The sequence below is a fragment of the Dermatophagoides pteronyssinus genome, unplaced genomic scaffold, assembly GCF_027571235.1.
Source record: "Dermatophagoides pteronyssinus isolate colony J.1.1.1.1 unplaced genomic scaffold, Derpt_VIB-CSIC_2022.12 sq0001, whole genome shotgun sequence".
In the NCBI taxonomy this organism is placed as follows: Eukaryota; Metazoa; Arthropoda; class Arachnida; order Sarcoptiformes; family Pyroglyphidae; genus Dermatophagoides; species Dermatophagoides pteronyssinus.
Genome location: NW_027461525.1, coordinates 661,707 through 684,970, shown reverse-complemented (window position 1 = coordinate 684,970; position 23,264 = coordinate 661,707). Strand labels below are relative to the sequence as shown.

General features: G+C 28.1%; 4 protein-coding genes across 7 annotated transcripts in view; 1 reads left to right on the top strand and 3 right to left on the bottom strand.

Moving 5' to 3' along the window:
• Positions 1-1,921: 1,921 nt before the first annotated feature.
• On the bottom strand, positions 1,922-5,725 carry LOC113788893 (uncharacterized). Of its 2 annotated transcripts, XR_012846213.1 has the most exons (6): positions 5,422-5,725; positions 4,974-5,356; positions 4,756-4,879; positions 4,347-4,660; positions 3,464-4,259; positions 3,251-3,392 (listed from the first exon to the last, which is right to left on the bottom strand). XR_012846213.1 is itself a non-coding variant. In XM_027338354.2 (3 exons), the coding sequence occupies exons 1-3, from the start codon at positions 3,696-3,698 to the stop codon at positions 2,110-2,112; spliced, it is 1,455 nt and encodes a 484-aa protein (XP_027194155.2). In that variant the 5' UTR covers positions 3,699-3,845; the 3' UTR covers positions 1,922-2,109. The 2 variants fall into 2 exon arrangements, 1 of the variants encoding a protein (XP_027194155.2); XM_027338354.2 differs by lacking the exons at positions 4,347-4,660; positions 4,756-4,879; positions 4,974-5,356; positions 5,422-5,725 and adding an exon at positions 1,922-2,783 and having other exon boundaries at positions 2,847-3,392; positions 3,464-3,845.
• A 3,449-nt stretch (positions 5,726-9,174) lies between these two features.
• On the top strand, positions 9,175-9,717 carry LOC113788898 (uncharacterized). The gene is made up of 2 exons (XM_027338359.2): positions 9,175-9,401; positions 9,468-9,717. Exons 1-2 carry the CDS (start codon positions 9,188-9,190, stop codon positions 9,605-9,607), a joined length of 354 nt encoding a protein of 117 aa, XP_027194160.1. The 5' UTR covers positions 9,175-9,187; the 3' UTR covers positions 9,608-9,717.
• On the bottom strand, positions 9,608-11,529 carry LOC113788895 (chitinase-3-like protein 1). The gene is given in 3 exon segments (XM_075824394.1): positions 9,608-10,848; positions 10,903-11,314; positions 11,388-11,529. Coding segments are annotated over 3 exon segments (1,656 nt in total). The 5' UTR covers positions 11,497-11,529; the 3' UTR covers positions 9,608-9,713.
• A 144-nt stretch (positions 11,530-11,673) lies between these two features.
• The window catches only part of LOC113788894 (uncharacterized), a 62,616-nt gene continuing 51,025 nt past the window's right edge, over positions 11,674-23,264 (bottom strand). The window contains exons 1-8 of one of the 3 annotated variants that reach the window (XM_075824390.1): positions 18,920-19,067; positions 14,805-14,944; positions 14,574-14,736; positions 14,170-14,505; positions 13,333-14,102; positions 13,089-13,272; positions 12,154-13,018; positions 11,674-12,104 (exon numbers count right to left, since the gene is read on the bottom strand). In XM_075824390.1, the coding sequence (XP_075680505.1) occupies positions 12,882-13,018; positions 13,089-13,272; positions 13,333-14,102; positions 14,170-14,505; positions 14,574-14,736; positions 14,805-14,944; positions 18,920-19,055 (1,866 nt within the window). In that variant the 5' untranslated portion in view covers positions 19,056-19,067 and the 3' untranslated portion in view covers positions 11,674-12,104; positions 12,154-12,881. Of the gene's footprint in view, positions 12,105-12,153; positions 13,019-13,088; positions 13,273-13,332; positions 14,103-14,169; positions 14,506-14,573; positions 14,737-14,804; positions 14,945-18,919; positions 19,068-23,264 lie in introns of those variants that run through there. The other 2 variants (XM_075824386.1, XM_075824389.1) reach the window with 2 other exon arrangements.

Below are 23,264 nucleotides of genomic sequence, written 5' to 3'. Positions count from 1 at the left end.
AAATTGAATTTTTTTTTCATAGCCAAAAAACAAATTATTATTAATATTTCTATTGTTATTGTTTTGTGCATTCCGTCTAATCGAAATAATAATTTGTTTTCCCAGTCTCTCTGTCCGCCTGTATTCTGAACGAGACTCATACATAATCGATGATGAAAACATAGGGAAAAGAAACAAGAAAAATGATAATAATCCATATAGATCAAATAGTAGAAATCAAGTAAATTAAGTCATCATCATCATCCGACTACATAATGGCCATTATGATGATGATTATCATTACCAATTAATGTAAAAATTTATCTATGAATAACAATAATTTGTATTCGGACAATTTCGACCTCATATGTTTTTTTCTCGTTTTGATCCCATAGAAACTTGAGATAATAATCGGTTGTTAATTGTCAAGATATGATATAATATGCATATAGTGGACAAATGACAAGTGAATTTCATTCAAAAGAAAAAAAATTCTGCTATATTTTAAGGTTTGGTGCGTTGTGGTTTTGTCATTTTTCTTTGATTCTTTTGATGTTTGTTTGATGTATAAATGGACCACCATCATTGAATTTTGATCCGAAACAACTCCTCCCCAAATCATTTCAATCAAATGTTTCTGTGTCAGACCTAGAAACTAGACCAAAAAATGTTTTTTAATTTTAAAAAAACCACACGAATTGAATTGAACTAATTTTTTTTTCGTTAGTTTGGTTTTCACAATTGAAAATTATCAGTGGAATTTCTTCTCAATTTGAAAATCAATCAATTTGATTCACAAATCATGAATTATTTCGTGACTATGTGAAAAAAAATTGTTCGGTTTGACCTCTCTCTCTCTCTCGGATTTGATGTGAAAAACACTTTCACTTGTCGATTATGAAATGATAATTATTTTTTGATTTTTGATTTTTCGGTTCGGTTCATTGATGATAATGATGTAGGGTAATCAATTAAAATCAATCAATTGGAACACTACGACCATCGATTGATTGAACTAACCATCTTAAATATCCTTGGTATTACTTAAAGGTCAAAAGATCAAGGTTGAATCAATTTTTATGTTTTTTGTTACATCACAACTACCTGTGTCTGCGCACGTGTGTGTGTGATCGCTTTATTTTTGCTCTAATAATTACAAATTGATTTATAAATCTAAAGAAATCCATACAAATAGCATCTTTATCGATTTCACAAATTATATTGATGCCTTTAATATGAAATTGAAAGGAAATAGATTTGAACTTTGAACTCTCTCTCTCTCTTTGCGTTTTGTCTTTATACAAGACAATCCACATTTGACAAGCCATTTTAATCATTAATCATCATCATTTTCTTCGCATGCAATTACAAATCAGATTTTTTCTTTTTGTTTTTTCTTATGGCAATAATAATAATAATTGTTCATAACATTCTTTCCATTCATTGCATTCGATCTGTAAAATGTCGATTATCAAATGAAATCAATGAAATAATAATTTCTACATTGTTTCGATCATCATCATCATCATTATTATTGGCTGATGTTCATAGATGATGATCATTATTGATTTGATTATGATTTGTGATTCGAGCAATAGCCCAAAACTTTTACATAAATGTATTGAACCATGAAAATATTGCAAATGAAAAAAAATATCGATAATGACAAATAAGAAAGAAATTCATTGCATTTTTTTTTTCGTTTTGTTTTGTTTCTCATGTTTGCATAGTTTCTTATTTGCTTCTTTTCCATCTATATATTGAAAATACACACAATCAATATATCACTTGGAATTTCATTCATTCATTCATTATCATCAACCATCACGACAATTTCAATTGATAATGATGATTTTGATGATAATGATTGTTCAGAGAGAGAATTTTCGTTCTTTTGGTCTGCCATTATTATTATTGTCTGTTTTTTCGTTTGTTTGTTTCCAATTACCTATGATGATGATGATAATTATGAATCAAGAAATAGACAGGGAATTGATTAAAAAGCAAAAAAAAACATTCGCTTTAATGATTATTTCTTCATTGAAATTCCATTCAATCATTATGATTAATCTACATTCACAGATTTTTTTTTATATTAATTTCAACAACAACAAAAAACAACAACAGAAATCAATCAAAATGTTTTAGTAACCATTTTGCAATACGATGTATACAGAATATTTTTAAAAATATTCTTAAAATAAACATAAAAACATATGCTATACCATTGATAATAAAAATGACGGATGAACCAAGCCAAAGACCAAGATGACCACCAAATATAGCCAATAATTCATTATCATCGATAACTATACGATAACGTATTGATTGAATTGGATATGTTGAAAATTGTATACGAAATTGTGTATAAGTTTTTTTTGTTGTTTCATATGAAAATTTTGTTGATAATGAATATGTTTCTATTCTTTCCAATTGACATTCATTTTGGCAATGAAATTCGCATAGATTTTTATAAAATAAATATTTTGAATAATCTTGTTGATCATGTGGACATACTGTTAATTGTTTTTGACCACCATATAAATGTTCAAGCATAATTGGTGGAAAATAATAATGACAGGTAATATTTGCTCGAAAATAATCACCAAGAATACAAATACGTAAACATTCATCACGATTACGATAATTTGAATAAAGTATATTATCAAAATAATAATTTTTACAATATGAATGTAATGTTACATCTAATTTTGTAAATGTAAAACTAATATCCAAACGATTATTATTTACTACTGAATATTGATTAAAATCTTCAATCGATGGTAATTCATTTGATTTATGAACTATGGGAAAAATTTACGAAAAATAAAAAATGTTATTTTAGTAAAACAAAAACATTTACATACTTGCAAACAAAAACAAACTATCAATATTCATAAATTTCCAAACATCATCATTAGCTTCGATTTCGATCAGAATTTCTGGATTAAAATCAGCAATCATTCTTGTATATAATTTTGAATAAATATCATTCAAATTATCAATGATATATATTTTTGAACATTTTTCTGTTGTTGAACAATTCGTTGTTGTATTCGGTATTATATGTCGCCAATCATCAGACATATCAACTAAATTGGAAAAATAAGTAAAACATTTTCTACCAAAATAAATACTTGGTACATATGCTTTAATCATTGTACAATCAATTGGTCCTAAATATTCTTCCGATATATTATCCATTCTTCGATAATTTATTGGTTTATATTTGCATGATCGTATGATTGATGAATGATTTGCACTAAAATCATTGATTAAATCATATGTTGACATCTTTTCCAGCAAGGAAGATTCAAAATTTTGAAATATTTTTCTCAATTCTTTTTCGGGAATTTTTTTGAAATCACCATTTTCATATTTTTCAAGAAAATTTGCAAAATTTTCATCATAATCTAAATTTGAGAGGGGAAAAATGAAAAAAAATGAAAAAACAAATACATTGAAAAAAATACATAATGCATACATGCAATAGTTTCTGGTGTTAAAATTGATGGTGCACAGATTGTAATTGCAGGAAAATCAGCTTCATTTGCATCAAAATGATCCATATGAACAATGAATAAATTTGATCTTAATTTAACCATTACCATACAGTATATTGTCCATACAATTAAACCACCATATATTAAAAAACGAATTAAAAACCAAAAAAATTTTAACCAAAATCTTTTACAATTCATTTTAATCATCATTATCATTTATGAATTGTATGGATAATTTTTAATAAATGAAAATTTTCCTAGAAAAAAAAACAAAATCTATTTGGAAAAATTGTTTTGTTTTTTGTTTTTGACATATGTTCAAATCAAATAAATAGGCAAAAAAAAAGGGATAAAATAAGTGTTATTGAAAATCAATCAGTATTACATATCATATGATTTTGAATGTCTAATGCATCGATAAGTGAAATGTAAACATAATAATCGTAATTTTTTACCAATTATACAGACTAAAAGTTTTAAAAATGGTAACAAATAATTGATAATAACATTATAAATAACAATAACAGATAATCCAAGCCATAAACCCAGATGTCCACCATTTATACCAAATACTTCAATATTTGACATTAAATTTCTATGGCTATAAATTTCAAATGGAAATGTTGAAAGACGTATATGAATTTGTGAATATGCATTGGTACCGTTTGGTGGTTGAATTTTTGTTTGATGAAAATCAATATCAAAATTATTTTGTATACAATCTTTATCACAATATTCAATACAATTATTTCGATGTTGAAGATATACCAGATAATCCTTTGATATCAAAGAAAAAAAAACGAATCATAATTATAAAAATGTGATATGTCAATCATAAGCTGATGAATTGATTTTTTGAATTACCTGTTGTTCATGAGGACAAAGTTTAGCCCATTTTTCTACACCCTTCAAATTGATTATTGTAACCATACGAAAATAGGAAAAACAAGATACATTTGTAAAATAGAATTTCAAATTGATACACATATTAACACAAACATCAAATGATTGAAATGTTTCATATGAAGTTATTTCTTCTTTTGTATAATGAAAACAATTTGAATTATAATCTGTTTCATTAATTATTCGATTTGTCAATGAAATTTCCATCATATGATTAGGTTTTAGTTTATAATAAACAAAATGTTTTAATTCGGGTAATATTTCAGGTGGATGTACTAGATGTTTGTTTTTTTCATTGAAAACGGAAACAAATTTGATTAAAATGCAACCAAACGATAGGATTTAACAAACAATTAAACAAAATACTAACCAGCAATACCAATTTCTTGTGGATTTGCCCAATTTTTCCATTGTTCATTAGCAAGTTCCAATTCAATAGTAATGGAAGGATTATAATCAAATATCATTCGTGTGAAAATTTTTTCACATAATTTCTGTATGTGTAAAAATAATTTAGAAAAAAAACAAACAAAGAATCATCATCAAAATCAATTGAATAGTTATAATTTTACAACAAATATTATTTACAATATAATCATCATGATGTTTTGGTATTTGTTTCCCGGTAACATTAGGTAAACGATGTTTCCAATCTTCACTATTATGCAACATTTTGCTAAAAAATGTCCAACATTTTTTACCTGCAAATACGCTATCCAAAATCGGCCATATTAATGAACAATTTAATTCAGGAACATATCGATATGATTGATTTATATAACGAAATCTTATTGGTTGATAACGACATGAACGTATTACATTATCAATTTTTGCACTAAAATTATTAACAATTGCTTCGATGGTATGTTTTTTCATTATTTTCGATTCATAGTGTTTCAATTCATCATAAAGTAAATCCGATTGTTTATCCATATTTTCGTTAATGATTGTAGCAAATTCTGGATAAAATTCTTCATAAATGAAATTTCAATTCTGATTTCCCTTTTTTTCTTAAAAAAAATTACAATATGCTTACCTGACAATAATTTCGGTGTAACAATAGTCGGTGCACAAATTGTAATGGCTGGAAATTCAACTTCATCTTCTTGTTTCATTTGATGATCAGCTGTTTTAATTTTAAATTGTTTATGTGATTGATAAATTGACCAAATAGCTATCCATAATAAAATTTGATAAATTAATAAACGAAATGACCACCAAATTATATTTGAATAGGTAAATTTCCTTGTTAATTGTTTAAATGATGATGAATATCGTTGTTTTTTATCCAAAATTGTCATATTCATGCTTTTTATTATTGTTGAATGAAATCAATTAACATTTGCCGCTGATAGATTTTCATTAATAGATTCTAAATTTGATTCCTTTCATGCAATTTTGGCTTATACCTGCTATATCAATTCCATTGACAAAAAAGAACCATTAGTTCCTATGGAAAAAATAATGGCTATTGCTTATCACCAACGTCTAACAAAAATACTCAAACCATCTGTGTTTATTTATTGATCCATTTTTTGTTTTGTTTCTTTGTTTTGGCTGAACAAATAAACGATTGAAAAGAAAATAAATTACGATATTTATCACATTATTTATGGAATTTATTATCATAAATTTTAGGAATTTTTTTCATTCAATTCTCAGTAGGGAATAAGAAGCAAAAGTCTGGCCATCATAATCATCATCACAGAAACAAATCAAACAAAATTTTTTTCAAAAAACCAAAACCAGAATTGAAAAACGCGTGTCCATACCTGACCACACGGTCGTTTTCACCTGATTTTTTTTTCGCCAATGTGCAGCCACATTTACCCAAGAAATCAAATAAAACCAAAACAAAGGAAACATAAATTTTCCAAATCATCAACAATTTGGGTGTAATTGATTGACTGGCTTGAGAAGAAACGAAACAAGCCAAAAACAAAATCAGTAGCTAACCAAGATAAAAAAAAATAGAAAAGAATTTGAAAACCTTTGAAAAAAGATTTTTAGTTTAGACACAAATGTTTTATTTGCTTATGGCGATGGTCGCGTGTTTGTTTTCAAATTTTTTCCTGTCCAATTTATTTAGCGTTTTTTTTGCCCAATTCCTTTGGTTATTCAATAATAATAATTTGAAATGTTTGAAATTGAAACGAATGAAAAAAATCAAATTTACCTGTCATCATCATTATATTGTGAACTTAACTCTTTTCTTTCAATTGTTTGTTTGATTGTATGTTTAGGCTTGCTTGTTTGTTTACCATGTTGATGCTCGGGGATCGATCACTATTGATTTGTGTGCGGTCGAATTTTTTGTTGTTATTATTATTTTCTTTCCTGCAATTATTTTTCTTTCATTGAAATTTTTTCTTGTAAGACAATTTTTGGGAAGGATGTTTATTTTTTAGGTTTGGTTGATTGCGTGTGTGTGTGTGTGTGTGCATGTCAATCATCAATCAGTATTGATTGGGCAAAATTTCTCATCGATGATGATGATCAATAATTGATTGACATGGTGTGGTGAACTAAAAAAAAAATTTCCGGTTTTTTTTCGGTTATCAATTTTTTTTAAGTTTCAAAAAGAATTTATGAAATCTTTGAATAAACAAATTATTGATACCTGTGCTGCCATCCTGTGATGTTCGTTGTAAAAAAAAAGTCAAAAAAATTTTCTGACCTTTAACAACAAAAAAAAAAATTCAAAGTTTGACTTCAATGTCAACATTTTAGCAGAAACTAATAATTATGACATGACATGATGAAAGATGGTTTGATCTTTTCAATTATGTTTTAATCATCAGTAAGTTCAATGAAATCATCATCAATTTGATTGATTAATCAATGAGTTTCAATCAATCAATCAATCAACAAACTAACCAGGCAGTCAAATCCAATCTGAAATTTTGACTTCGGGATTAATGATACATGAAAAACAAAAGGTTTTTAAAACTTTTTTTTTTGGTAAGGTTTTTTTTTATCAAAATATAATTAACCCTCAATGACTATATAAATAATTATATGTATTGATTTTGAAGATGCTTGAAGGTCAACTGGAAGAGGGAAAATTATTATCATCCAAACAAATCATTTTAAAACAAAAAAAAAAACAAAACAAAAATTTGAAATCAACCAAATGACCATTAAGAAATTTCTTTCCCTCCTTTATCTGCAAAACAACAAAAAAATTTCATTTGTAAATGATGCGAAACATTTGATTAAAAAAATTTTTAGTCTTTTTTAATTTCATGGTGACACGTATTGATTTATGGTGTTTGTGTTTGTGTTATCGATGATTTTTGGGTGGCATATGCTTATTTTTGCATAGCAAAATCCTGGAGACAAATCGAAAAATCCACAGTTTTAAGCATTGATTTATAACGCATTTCTTATCTTCGAATGGGTTTTTGGTGATAACTAATTATTCAACTGAATGATTGAATGAATGGCAACCACAGTTATTTATTAGAGATGTCTATTGGAAAAACTAAATTATTCTAATCAAAGCAAATCAAAAAATTCCAATTAGAATTGCATCAAGCCAACAACAAAAATTACCGAAAAAAAAGTTGGAAAATTTTTTTCCTGCAAAATTGAAATAAAAACCAACAGAAATGAAGGACAAATCTTTAGGCGATATTCATTTTTGGTGAAGCAAAACAAAACAAAACAAACAGAAAAAAATTACCATTTTAAATCGATTATTATGTGCTTTCTGCTTTTTTTTCAATCATCATTATTATGATTATTGCACATTTTCATCTTACAAATATTCAATTGAAGAAAAAAAGTCTGAAATCAAGTATAGAAAAAAAACCCTTGAAATGAATATTATTAAACAAAATGAAATAATGTTGTTTGATATTAGTGCCGCGTGAACGATTTTTGATAATATTTTTTCATTCTTGATTGGTGGTGACAATCCTAATTAACGTCCAGCCAGAAGGATGATTATTCCATTTTTTTCTTTCTCTCTTTTTTTTTTCTTATTTCTTCTGATGAGGCGAAATAATGTGAAATTCTTTTTGGTTTGCTTTTTTTTCACTCCAATATAAAAGCAGCCAGGTTTTTTTTCTTAAAGAAAATCATCAAGTGATAACGAAAAGAAAAAAAATTCCTGCTTTTGAAAAAAATAAAACATCGAAATTTTTCCAAAACAAAAAACAAAAATGAAAATCTTATCAATTTCGCTGTTGTTGATCGTTATTTTGGCTTTGATTGCACCATTCGCTATGGCTCAACGTGGTGGTGGTCGTCGTGGTGGCGGTGGCCGTGGTGGTGGTCGTGGTTTTGGTCGTGGCCGCGGTGGTGGTGGTGGAAGAGGTGGCGGTTTCCGAGGCGGACGAGGTGGTGGTGGACGATTTCGAGGTTAATCATTGACCAATCAACTCAAAATCTGCCATTGTTGACAATGCAAAACACTGTCATTTTGAATCTTAACTTTTTTTTGTTGTTAAATATTCCCGAGTATTTTGTGGGAGAAAAAATTTGAAATTAAAATTGAGCAATAAAAAGCAAGAAACTTTTTCAATCAAGTATATTGCGTGTGTGTTTGTGTCCTATTAGCCGAATTTGTTTTCGGAAACTTTTGTTTATCTACTTGATTTGTTTACTACAAATCAATCAATCGATTCATTATCAATGTAAAATGTACGATTGATTTGATTACTACAAATCAATCAATCGATTCATTATCAATGTAAAATGTACGATTGATTTGATTTGTCATTTTGTTTATCCCTTTTTAAGTTGAATTCAGCTTATCAATCCGATTGATCGCTGATCGCAAATTGAATTTTTTTCTCATGAATCTTTGTTTACTTGACATTAATGCATTGAGCATTTGTATTTATGTTTTTCCCAATATTTTTGTTAGTTATTTGTTTTTCAACTCGATCACAAGGCAACAACAACCGAAAAAAAATATGAATTCACTACGTAATTATATTCTATGGCTGACCATAATCCTATTCAGCTTATTCATCATTTCAACATTTGGTTATATTATCAATCAAGGAAGTAAGTTTGTATTCATGTATTTTGTCTCCTTGAAATCTAATCAAAATTTTTTCCGCTAAAAAACAGCATGCGCTGGAATTGGTGAAGTTTGTGGTGGATTTCGTGGTGTTACTTGTTGTAATCCGGATTATTTTTGTGATCATAGTCTTGGTACTGGTGGTCATTGTAATTTGGAATCAAATTCAAATTTATTAACAATCGGTTAATTGTTTTTTTTTAATTTAAAAATTTTTGTATTTATTGATTATAAATTATAAAATTTATTAAAATGATTCACAAGTAAAATTAAAACATTAAACAACAGATTGAATTTCAACCACGAACACAAACATGTAATTTTTCATCATAATGTGTACCATCACCGCACATAAATTCATAATCTTTCAAATAACCACCAAAATCTACACATTGATGAAATTTTCGGGGATTTTCTGGATCAGCAAAAAATCCCGGTGAATGACATTGAAATTTACCATGCGGTCCACTTGTTGTAGTTTCATGATGTTTTGTTGTTTCATGATGTTTTGTTGTTTCATGATCATGATGTGTAGTTGAAGTCGAGGTAGTTCCATCAGGATGTTTAGTAGTTTTATGATAATGATAACGTTTAATATCCGGATCAGGACCATCAACATTATTCAATTTTTTCGATATTGATCTTAATAATGGATATTTAACATTTTCACATTGACCACCAAAATCATCGGTATCGATTGACCAAACCATAGCACCACCAAGATTTTTTTTCATTAATAAATTTAATTTTTCATTAATACTTTCACGATCATCATAACCAATCCATTGATTAGCATGTACAGCATACGGTATACGTTCAATTTCATCACGATATATTTGCCATCCTTGTTTAAGCATTGCACATATTTCATTATAACCTAACATACCAATAGTACGTGTAATTGTTCCTGATTTACCACCTTTACCGATAGTTGGTGCACCAATACCATGTTCAGAACCAGCTAATGTGAATGTTCGACCATAAAGTGGCATTCCCATGATCAATTAATTATCCAGAAAAAAAAGATTAGACATGGCTAACTTTGAAAATAATCAAAAACATACCAATTTTTTTGGATCAACACCATGACTAAGCCAATAATCAACCGAATAAGTAACAGTAAATTCTTTATCCAATTCATTATCATTATCATATGAATTTAATGGTGCATTATGTCCGGTATGACTTTCCCATCCACCATGATAATCATATGACATTAAATTTATAAAATCCAAATATTTGCTTACTTCAGGAATATTATATGCACGATCAATTGTTGGTTTACCGGCTGATACGGCTGATGATAACAGATAACCATGTGGCTGGAATGCTTCATGTAATTCACGCAGTAATGTTATAAAATCTTCTTTATCTTCATCTCGTCCTGGTTTACGATCATTATCTCCAGTAGCTTTCATACTTGGATATTCCCTATGGTGGAAAAAAAATTAATCAACTAAATAATTTTACGAAAAAAAACCATACCAATCAAAATCTAAACCATCCAAATCAAATTCAGCCAAAAGATTTAGTACTGATTGAATAAAAACTTTTCGACTTGATGGATCACGAACCATCATTGAATATTTATCCGATCCTTCATTCCAACCACCAATCGATATCATTGTTGTAAGATGCGGATTATATGTACGAAGATTTACCATACGACGTATCATTCCATGTCCCCAATTCAATCCAGAATTCCAATCTTCATCACCATCATCCAAATCAGGATCATACAAAGCAATTTTATTATTCTGTAATTTAGCAAAACCATACATTAAATGTGTACAAAGATTTGGATTAACATTTTCAGCTTCAAATTTTCCTGTTCCAGGTCTATAAAATGCCCATGTTCCCCAATAACAAACAATACGATATGGTTTATTGTTTCGATCTTTGTGAAATAAAAAAATCAATATGAAAAATTCACAATTCAGGTTTTCACAATGTTTTTTTTTGTGACTTACCTCTAGATTGAGCAGAAACCGATAAAAAAATCGATAATATAACCGACAAGGATAGAAAACAAATTGAAAATTTCATTTTTATATTTCTATGATTATAATCGATTGACATTTGAAATCAAAAATCAAAAATCAGAAAAAACAAGTGATCAGCTTATAAATGATTTCTGATCAGGAAAAGCAAAACAAGAGAAAAAGATAAAATCAATGATCCTATTGATTTGTTGTTTTTTTTTATAGAATCCTAGTTACCAAATGTTGATAAAAATTGATTAATTTTTGTCACACATTTTTTTTCAAAAGGTTATCTATCTGGTTTTTTAATAACAAGTCTGTTTTTAATTAATTTGTTTATCAAAATGATGATTGCCATCAATTACATTATGTTTTTTGTGTTTTTCAATTACTTTTGTTTTTTAATAAATAAATAAAAATATTAACCAATTTAAAATTGCAATAATATCAGGATTAAATATTGGCAATCGATTAATCAGATCAATCAATCAATCAACCAATCAATCAATCAATCGATAATTCAATTTTATTACAATGTGAATAAATAAAGATTATCACCATCATCATCGTTGTTGTTGTTGTTGTTGTTGTAGCTGTCTTGCTCTTGATCTTGTCATAATTATTCGTACTGATGGTGGTGATGATGTTGATGATGATGATGATGATTGTGATGAATCATTTATTCGTTTACCTAAAAATAAAAAACTAATTTCTTAATTATATTATAATATTTTTTCAAATAAATTACAAATACTTTTTCTTGTAGTTTTTGTTGTTTTCGTTGTTGTTTTTGTTGTTGTTGTTCTTTTTGATGATAATGATGATGATAATAATGATGATGATGATCTTGATGATCGGAATGAATGACGAATTTGTCGAATATTGTTTCGTTTTTTAATAATTACCTTTTTTTCATGTTGTTGTTTATTTTCAATTTGTTGTTTTTTAATCGTTACTTTTCGCAAAGGTTCTTCATTTTGATTGTTTTTGTTTATTTTTTCACCAAGCTTTCGATTTTCTAGCTGTTTTTTCATTAAATTTAATTTAGCATCCTGTTCGATAATTGTCAATAATAATTTATTTAAATTTTTACAAATTTCCATTGTCAATTTTGTTTTTTTGCTTGACCAGAACAAAATGATGAATATCGAATCAAAAGCAAAAGCAAACCATTCGTGAAACAACTAAAGTTTAACAACAACAACAACAACAAAAATATTTTGATTGAAATAATCGATTGTTTGTTTTTATTTATTTATTTATTATATTTACAAAATGAACAATATTGATGGTGGCAGAAAAAATATTTAATAATAATGAGAATATTTAACAAACAGAAGAAAAGAAAATGTTTTACACTATTTTGTATCATATATAAATAGCAAAATTATAGTTTATCTCTTGGTAATGTATGTATCAATTGATTGTGACTAAGAGTGAAAGCGAAAAAAAAATTGAAGAAACCAAACAAAAATTCATCTGCTATCTGTTGTTGTTTATTTGTATAATATGTTTCATTCCCAAAAACCGATAATTCAATATCACATTAAACATTGAAATCAATAATATCATTGATATTGATGTTTTCATTGATATTGCAGCCGATGTTGTTGTAATTCCTATTTGTTTAAAAAAAAAATTACAAAATTAATTTTTCACGATAACGATTCAATTGATAAATACACATACCATTCGATGATGATGATGATGAGGATGATGAAATAGAATAACTAGCCATTGTAACATTCAACGATATTAATGCATGATCAATACCTTTTTGATTTAAAACCATAAACATAACATCACCAGCATCTTCTGGTTTAATAGAATCGATTATAAAATTTGATGTAAAACAATTCATTGAATTTGATGACTAAATTGGGAAAGAAAAGAAAAATTATTTGGTTATTTGAACAAAAATTAGAAAGTTTACCATAATCAATTCACGTGTTGTATATCGGCCAATAATTCGTGATGGCATCATTGCTAAATGTCTATGTATCCAATATACTTTTTTCGGCCGTGGAATACAACAAAAACGTGCAATCAATGTAATCTGTGATCCAATCAATGCAATTACAGTTGAATTTATTGATTCGATTATTGGACGGCCATCGGCATTATTGATTGATTTACTATTTGGTGAACATTCATTATTTGATGATGATGAGGAAGAAGAAATTTGTGGCTGATGATTATTATAACCATTATTAAAATCTGGTCCATTTGATCGAGAAGCTTGAAAATGTGATTCTCGATTTGAATGATCATGTATTTTACGAAAATCATTTGATGATGATGATGATGATGATGATCTATGATGAAAATCATCCGATGATTCTGGTATGGATGGAAGATGTGGATTTTGTGAACGTAATTGATCAACTAATGCAGTCATTTCATCCGATGCTTCACGAACATTAATAAAAAATCCAACCGAAGCGAAAAAACCTAATTCATTTTCAGTTACACAACGATACCAACCAATATCTTTTAATGTTATTGGTCTTATAATCAATGTTCCATCTGGACTTGTATCAATAGGTGCTAATGAATCATTGGAAATTTTTGGATCAGAATCACGTTCCCATCTAACTGGACTCATTGGATTGGCATCAATTTCACAACGTAATATTAGATCCATTCCTTCGATTATTGGAAAACCAAATCCTGGTTCACGAACAATAGAAAATTCTGGAGGGTCTGTAAAGAAAAGTGAAAAATACAAAGATAAATTCAGTGATTTATTGAAATAAATCAATTTTCTTACATAAAACATTTAATCTAGCCGTAACATTGGCTATATTTGGCCAACTTAAATGTGATATTTGACAAATTAATGGTTCATGATGAAATTTCGAGCTAACATTTAATGTTAATACAGATATTGTTAATGATACATCTTCTTCGGCTGAATATTCCATCAATAAACGACTTTGATGTGTAAAATTATTTTGCCCGACAAACCATTGTACTGATTTGATCATTGATGTCATACCTTTGATGACACAATTAATTTTGATTAAATTATTGGCACGTACTGATATTGTACTATGTGGTGATAAAAGACGTCCTTCAAATTCAAGATATGGTTCTTCAGGTACATCTTTGAATGAAAAAAAAGGAAAATTGAAATTAGTTTGAGGTTTTAACCAAAACAAAAATCAAACATACTATTCAATACTATTCGCATAATTGGAACTTTTTGTCGAATATTAAAATCACCATCAAGTTTCCAACATTCCCATAGACCAGCGTCCATTTTTGTAACACGATTTATAGTTAATGTTGCTTTACCATCATTCGATATATTCCAATGTCGACGTTGATTTGAATCCTAGAATTTGTTTTATGGAAATAAACAAAATTAATAATCAATCAATATGGATGAATATCAAAACTTACCAATGGTATTGGTTTATTATTTAATGCCCATCTAACTGAACCACCGGGCGTTACTACTGAACATGGAATATCAACTTTATCTCCTGGATTGATTACACGGGTAATTGTATTTGTACCCGGATCATATGGTTGTGCGGAAACTATTGAGAAAGAAAAACGAGAGAAAAAAAACACAATTAATCATAAGCATACAAAATAAAAAAAATTCAGGAAAAAATAAAGTAAAAGGTATATATATGGCACGAATCAGGAATCAATATATTGAACATTAAGTCAACTCGGAATTTTCATCCAATGACGGTATGTTTGTTTATCTGGATTGATAAATTTTAACAAGAAAGAAAGACAAACTTTACTTTTCAATTTAATAGTCGAAAAGAGAAAAGAGAAAAGTAAACACAAAACAAAAGTGGAATGAAAAATCAAAATCAAAATCGAAATCACTTCACTTCAGTTCCATTTCTCATCATTCCCATCATATATCAACAGAATTAATTATAACCAACAGAATCAGTATAATAAATTTACATTGATAAAAAAAAAATATATACTAAAAGTAAACACAATCGAAATGAAAATAAAAAATAATAATAAAAATGATGATAGTCAATAATGTCATTGAAGATACATTGTTTTTTTTAATGAAAATTGTAATATTTTTTTTTCTGCTAATAGCTCTTAGAAAAATGATGTAATTATCATCATAAATCATCATGAATCTTTACGATTTTTTAGATTTTTGTTTGTTTGTTTGTTTTTTCTTTCTGTTTTTCTTGGATGCATAAATGTTAATTCAATTCAAAACGATGACTATTTCATAATCCAGTTTTTTTTCGAGTTTTTTTCCATCAAATAAAATGACAGAATTTTGGATTTTGTAATGAAAACTTTTGGATTTTTTTTTCGTGTGTAAATGAACGAAACAGAAGATGAAGAAGAAAAAAATTGAAATTTATGACTGGATTATAATAAATAATAAGGATTTACAAAAAAAAGGATTTCAAATGGGGGGAGAAAACATAGTCAGTAATCATTTTAAATGAAAAAAATAAACTAAAAAAGTAGATTTTTCATTTGTGGTTTTTTTTTCGTGGCCAAAATCCTGTATAAACAACGAATTTATTTTTGTTTTTTCGATAAAAAATAAGATCCATTTTGCCTTGTGTGTGTGTGTAACAAATTTTCTAGTTGCCTAACATTTTTTTTTACTGAATGAAAATCTTAATCCCAGGCAATCAATATGAATTCGTTTAGTATTCTTGTTGTTGTTGTTGAATAGAATTAAAATTCTTGACAACAACAACAAAAAAAACAAAACGAAATGAAAAAAAACTAAGACTTTGACGAAATCGATGATGATAGAAATAATCACCTAACACTTTTTTTTTTGTGGCTATTTTCATTGTGATAAAATGAGGATTTTGTCTTTGATACTCAAACCGGGTGATTATGGAAGAGAGAGAGAGGGTATTTACGAATTTAGAAGGATTTTCGGCACAAAATCGATTCATTCAATGAAGCCAACATTTGGGATGTTTCCAACCGACCAAAAGAAAAACTGATAAAACTTTTTTTTCGCCATTGACTTTTTTACCCACATACATTTTACAATGAACAAAGAATAAAAAACCACAAAATTTCACTCATTTACGTTCATTATTCTATCAGTAGACAAAAAAAAGTTTAACTAAAACAAAATGAGAATTTTGTGTTGTTTTTTCTCTAAAAAAAGTATAGCCAGGCTTTTGAATTTTGTTTTTATGTGTTTTTTTTGTCTGCTTGCATGATTGCCTAATACGAAAATTTTATCGATCAGGAGGAAAAAAGAATGAATTGGAATCACAAATCGATTTGAATTGAATCCGACAAAAAACAAAAAACAAAATGGAAAAGTGGAAAAAGTTTAAAAATTGATCGAATGAATCGTTCAATACAGCGTGTAATGTGATAAGAAACAAATTCATTGGAAAAACGTCAAAGAAGTTCCATAATATCGATATCGATATTGAATGATGATGATCATCATAATTAGATAATATGACGCCAAAGGGCGTAATTTTTCGTTGGATCCAACAGAATTTCGCCTTTTGTTTCTCACAAACAGCAATTTTGAAAAAGGATTTATCGTTTTTTTTTGTCGATTTTCATTGTAAAATGGAACTAATTTTCTTGGACAAAATCAATAAGAATCGAACAAAAAAAATAATTAGTTAATTGATAGCCTTTGGTCAGAAAAATTAAATGTGAAACGTCATTTTTGTTTAGCTCATCGCTCATTTCCAATGATGATGATGAACGATGAACATTCATTTTAATCTTTAGTCAATTTGGTCAATTTTTGTTGGCTACCAATTTCCGATTACGATACATATTTTTTCTCATTTCCAGTCAAATAATAATGATGATGATTATTATGGTTGGCCACATTGCAAACTAAACTAGTAAGTAATCGATGATTCTTCGATCGATCGATTCGAAATCGGTTGCACAAAAAAACCGACACTTTCATTCAATTCGACAGTTTCCCCCAGCAGACAAACACCCGATGGCTTCTTGCCCTCTGAAAAAAATTGGTGCCAAAAGAAAGAAATTCTGGCCAACCAAAATTAAATTAGCTTCCTTACTGATCATATAAATACATATAGTTAATGGATATGATTTGAACGAACGAAGAAAATGACCAACTAAAGAATCGCAAGAATCAACAAAAATCTAAAAGTAATGAACATGGCATTGCACTCCATTATACTAAACACAAAAGAATTGAATGGAAAGAATGGAAAGAAAAAGTAATTTATAACTGTCTCTTTTTTTTTTGCTGTGATTCATATCAATCGAATATAAAAGAAAAATAACTGGCGTTGTCCTTTATCTTTGCCATTAGATCTAACTGAAAATAAGAAGAAAATAAAGACAACATTGATAGGACAATCTATAGTCGGATGAATTGAACAATAACAACAAAATAGCCAAAGACAGCGAATGGGTCAATGAATTAATAGAATTCTGGTATCTTGACACAAAAGACATCATCATCATCATCATTGATAAACATGTTGAAAAATCTATTGATTTTTTTCCAAAAAAATTTGCTGCTTGTTTCATTGAAATTTTAAGAAAATTTTAAAACCAAAAAATACAATTTTTTCCAAGGAAACTTATTATTTAAAAAAAAACAAATTGGTCAATTAGGAAAGATGATAAACAGAAAAACCCCCAAGGAATCTGCAATGATATCTGATGTTTGTGAGTGTGGGTGTGATTAGCCTCGAAATCTTTGGAAATACAGCAAGGAAAGAAATTACCAGATTTTATTTATTGATGAACCCAAAGAAAGAAAGAAATTTAGCAAGAAAAGAAAAAAATTCTCAATGGACTAACAACTTTACAAAGATTTTTCTTTTCTTTTTTCTCTTTTGTCGATTTTCCCAGCTATAGAATCAACAACAACAACAAAAAAAAACTTTAAAGTTTTCATTCGCATCAATGAAGAATATTCGAAAGAAATAACTTTTTTTTCTGTTTTGTTGTTAGCTTGAAATGAGAATGAGAAAAAGTTTAAGTAAAGAAAATGCAGAAACAAAACAAAAAAATTTTACAAAGAAAATTTACTTTCGGTATGTTCACTGATCATTGTGAAAAAAAATATACACAAATTGCCATGGCACCCAAAATTTCACTTCTTCTTTCCTCCCCACACATAAAGTTATTGGATTTTTTTTAAACAAACAAAGTAAACTAAAAATGTGAGAAAAGAAAAACCAAAATGCCAAAACCGAACAAAAAATGCCAAACAAACAACCAGCCCGATTAAAGATGAAAACTTTCACTGATCAATAATTGATTGAGATTGAAAAAGCGACTGGAAAAAAAACTGTCACATTCTTTTTGTCTATGTACATAGACATTTCAAAAAAGAAGAAGAAGAAGAAGCGTTATATAATCGATTAATTGGAAAAGTTTCGCTTTGTTTTTTTGGGGAGCAAATCATTTTTGTTCGTCTTCAATTCATTTATCTATTAAATGCAATGAATAATGTGTCTGACATATGTGTGTGTTTGTTTGCTTGATTCATTCATTTATTATTGATAAATCAACAGATTTATATCACTTACAGTGATAAAGATCATGGAATTTTTTCTTTTTTCTTCTTCTTCTTTGGTTATTATTCTTCAATGGTTGACCGAAGAAGAAAGAAAAGAAAGGAAAGAAAATTTTATCTTTATCTTGAGAATCGATATCGATCATCATCAAAACAATGAAAATTCTACATAGCTAAAAACGATTTTTATGTTTTTTATTTTGTTTTCATTGGCAACATTTCCAATAAGAAAGAAAAAACAATGAAAAATGACAATAAAATGTTCAGCACAGAGAAAAACCAAGATGCTAGAAAGCGGTGTTGGATGAGAGAGTAAAATGAGAAATGGCCCAAACATCAAACACAACAAAACAGAGAAAAAAAAATGTAATAAAACAGAAAAATGAATGAATGAATGAATAATGTTCAATTCAATAGTTTGGCTATCTCGAAACATTGATGTTTTTTTTTCGTTGGTTGGTTGATTTGCTTTCCAAAATGAAAATGTTTTTCTTGTAATATTTGCTAATTTGAACATGAGATTCGAGTCCAGTCAGCCAGCTAGCCAGCCAGCAAAAAAAAGGTCAAAAAAGCCAATCATATTACTAATATTAACCAAATGTGCAATTAACCAGATTTTAGGTTGAATGATTTTTGACATCTGTCGGTTGTTGTTGTTTGTGAATGATTTAAAAGAGGACCACACAAACACAAAATCAGTGCAAAACACTGTTTGAAACCCAGAAAAACATTGTCCAAATATCAAGCAATCAAAAAATCAATTAGTTCCATTTTAGTCAACAAAAAAAAGAAAGATTTCATTTGATTAATGGAATCAATTTTCTTTAAATCAAAAAGTGTGATTTACACCAAATTTTCAATAATAATAATCAGAAAATGATTGATTACAAGACCAAAATCTTATTCATCAGACAAAAATCGAGAATAGTGAATCAGAAATTCTTTCAATTCGGTTTCATTCATTCATTCATATCCAGACACATTTTTTGCAGTCAACCAAGTCAATTGCATAAATATTTTGGATAGCATTTAAATGAGATGTGTGAAAACAGTGCGGATGGTGATGATTACTGTTAGACAACAAATCGAGAAGATGCCGAATTGTGAATTGACAAAATTCAAATTTTTATTCTCTCTCGCTTGATTCTTGTTCAAACATTTGCAATAGTGATAGATCAACAACAAATTGAATGAAAGTTGAGTGAGAGAAAAATCGATTTTTAAATTTCTTCAGTCAGCAAAGTAACGTTGACAAAGTGGAAAGAATTCTTTTCTCGTTTTTCTGGTTCTGGATACAAACAAATTTTCTATTTTTTTCAGCAAACAAACGAATTTGTGAAAAAAAAATAAAACTAAAAATCGAATAACAATTCAACCGTATAATCATTCATCTATTTTTCACATTGAAAGTTTTTTTTGTGTGATTTTCTCTCACTGTCTCTGATTCTCTGTGATTTTGTGTCCATGCAGAAGGAAGAAGAATCAAAGAATTTCCAAATGATGCAACCGATCGTCAACAACAACAACGACGTTGTTTAAATTTTTTTTTCACTTCAAAAATATGATGATGATTATAAAGATGTATCCATAAATCTTATTGTAAATTGGATATTTTTATTATTATTTTTCAAAAAAAATTGAATGAAATTGTTATGGTTGTTTTATGTGTGTGAAAGTAGAACACACAAACAATTGAAAATGTTGGCTTTATTCATAATAATAATAATAATGTTTAGCCATCATATACCACACACATTGATGTAACAATAATAACCAAACATAACATTTTAATGGCAGCCAAATATTTTCGTTATTCAGTAATATTATTCATTCTTGATGCATCATTTAAAATTTGTGTTTTTAGTGTTTCCTTCTTGTTTTCGATATTCAATTTTTTATTTATTCGTTTAGACTAAATATTCAACACTAACGCGCACACAGAACGAGCGAATGAAAAAACCAATGGATCGTCAAGCCGTTAACCAGAAATGAGCAAAAGAAGAGGAAAAAACAACCTTAAATAGACTCATAAAAAATTGAATTTTTTTTCGCATCATTTTTCGTTTCAAAGGAGAAAAAAAATTGAAAAAAAGTAACTTTTTGATGCATAAGCAAACACCATTTAAGACATGAAAATGAAGGAAAATTCCGGAAATTCAAGATCATTGGTTATTAATTGCCAAAAAAAAAAATTCTAATCGAATGTCGATTTTTTTTTTTGCAAAAAAAGGAAATTAATGACGAAAAAAAAATGTTGAAATTCTGTCTGTTTGAATTTTGCAAACACAGAGGAGATATTCTTTCGTCTGGGTAGAATTCGCAAAAAAAAACAAAAAACGAGAATTGTCGAATAGAGCGAGCGAGTCATTGTCATCGACTTAATGATGATAATATTTTATTCGAAGAAGAAAAAAACTAAAAATATCTATTTTTTAATAATAGACCACCATATTATGGAATTGGTGGAAACGAGGTCGATTCATTCATTTTTCTTTCAGCCATTATTTTCATTATTGTAAAAAGTAAAACAAGGATAAATGAATGAAATGAAATGAAATGAATGGCTGAACTGGAAAAAAAGAAAGAAGAAAATGACAACCAACGAAAAGCTGATGATGATAATCGAATCGATCCGAAAAAAAAACAAAAGAAAAGAAAAAATGGAACATCATTTTCGGATATTGGTCTTCATCATCATCATTGTCAGCATTTGTCGATTCTGTATTTCTGGTTGGCTGAATTCTCTCGACAAGCAAGCAATAATCATCGGAATGTGAATGATCAACGCCTTTTTTTCGGGAAATTTCTGGTCGCCCATTAATTAATCAAAGAAAAAAAATGAAAAATTCATTGATCCACAGAATGGCCAAATGATATCGAATGGTTAAATGAATAGTGGAATCCACAATCTTAATCTAACAACCGAAAGGGTTACGAAAATACTTGGAATATGCCAACCAAGAATTTGTTCGTTTCTTGTACGTGATGATCAAAGCTAATCTTATTTAAAACATCTTTTCCTACCAATTCTTTCTTGACAAAACAAGGATACTTTCGTATAGCAACCAAACAAAAACGGAATCTACCATTATTCGTCCGACCAAAAGAAAAAAAAACTTAATTTGAACAGAAAATTTACAAGCAAAAAAAGAAAAATGTTTAATTTGCAATTAAATTTGCTGTTTCAGCATCACTACCATCATCATTATCATCAGATGAACGTTTAAACAAAAAGTCATGAACCTGGAATGTTACCCTATCGTTTTTCTCGATAAAATATTTCAACATGACTGAATAAACATCAGTGAAAAGAAGAAAAAAAAATAGTGTCGATTTGGGATTTCAACTAAAAAAAAAACGAAAAATTCCTATTTGCCTTTATGTATACATTGAAAATATGGCCAGCAGGCTTAAAAATTTTGGAATAAATTTTCCGAACGAAAAATTCAGCCATTCATCATCATCATCATTAATGATAATGATCGAAAATGATGAGATTCTTTTTCATAAAAACAATAAATTGAACAAACGAAATGGGTAAAAATAGTCATATAGTCAGAATTATAATGATGAATATTTTCAATTCTGTTGTTCGATTCAATTGAATTCAACTAATCAATTGATTGATTCAAGTGAATCTAGTGATTTTTTGTTTCTCATTTCACTATTGTTTCACATGCAGAACAACAAGCAAGAAGAAAGAAAACTAATTGAATGTAAAAAGGCAACAACAAAAAAAACATAAAGATAAAGAACAAGAACAAGGAAAAAAAAAGATAAAGAAAAAATTTATTCAATGTTCTCGATATGAAAGAAGAAAAAAAGGAAGAGAAAAAGGCAAAAAATGTCACATTCATAACGTAGTTTGAGATATTTTGTTATTCTAAGCACGGAATATTGTTGACTGACTGACTGACTGACTACATGATGACAATGACAACAACAACGACAACGACAACGATAGAAAAATAGAATAAAAATCCAGTGTTGACTGAATGTAAAACAACACAGAATGAATAAAAGTTTCAAACTTTTATAGAAAACAAGAAAAGAAAAAAAGGTGAACCAAACAACAACAAAAACTGTCATCAAATCAAATTGGATTGGTTGGTTGGTTGGTTGGTTGGTGTGCAAGTGTGAGGGAGATGGATTTAGAGTTTTTTTTGGAATCTTGGAACTTGATGATGGAGAAAGAATGGAAAAAATAAATAAAACTCGGAAAAAAAATTCACATTTAATAAACAAGAAGAATGGAACCAAGCTTGGATTTTTTTTTTCGGAGGGTGCTTTTTCATTATTATTATTATTCTTGTTAACGTTTATGATCAGAATATATTCTCTTTCTCTCTGCTGTGTTA

Coding starts and splice junctions, on each gene's coding strand:
- LOC113788893 (XM_027338354.2), bottom strand. CDS start 3,698: ATGATAATGATGATTAAAATGAATTGTAAAAGATTTTGGTTAAAATTT. Junction 3,393..3,463: donor AACACCAGAAACTATTGCAT/GTATGCATTATG, acceptor TCTCAAATTTAG/ATTATGATGAAAATTTTGCA. Junction 2,784..2,846: donor TAGTTTGTTTTTGTTTGCAA/GTATGTAAATGT, acceptor TTTTTCCCATAG/TTCATAAATCAAATGAATTA.
- LOC113788898 (XM_027338359.2), top strand. CDS start 9,188: ATGAATCTTTGTTTACTTGACATTAATGCATTGAGCATTTGTATTTAT. Junction 9,402..9,467: donor TTATATTATCAATCAAGGAA/GTAAGTTTGTAT, acceptor GCTAAAAAACAG/CATGCGCTGGAATTGGTGAA.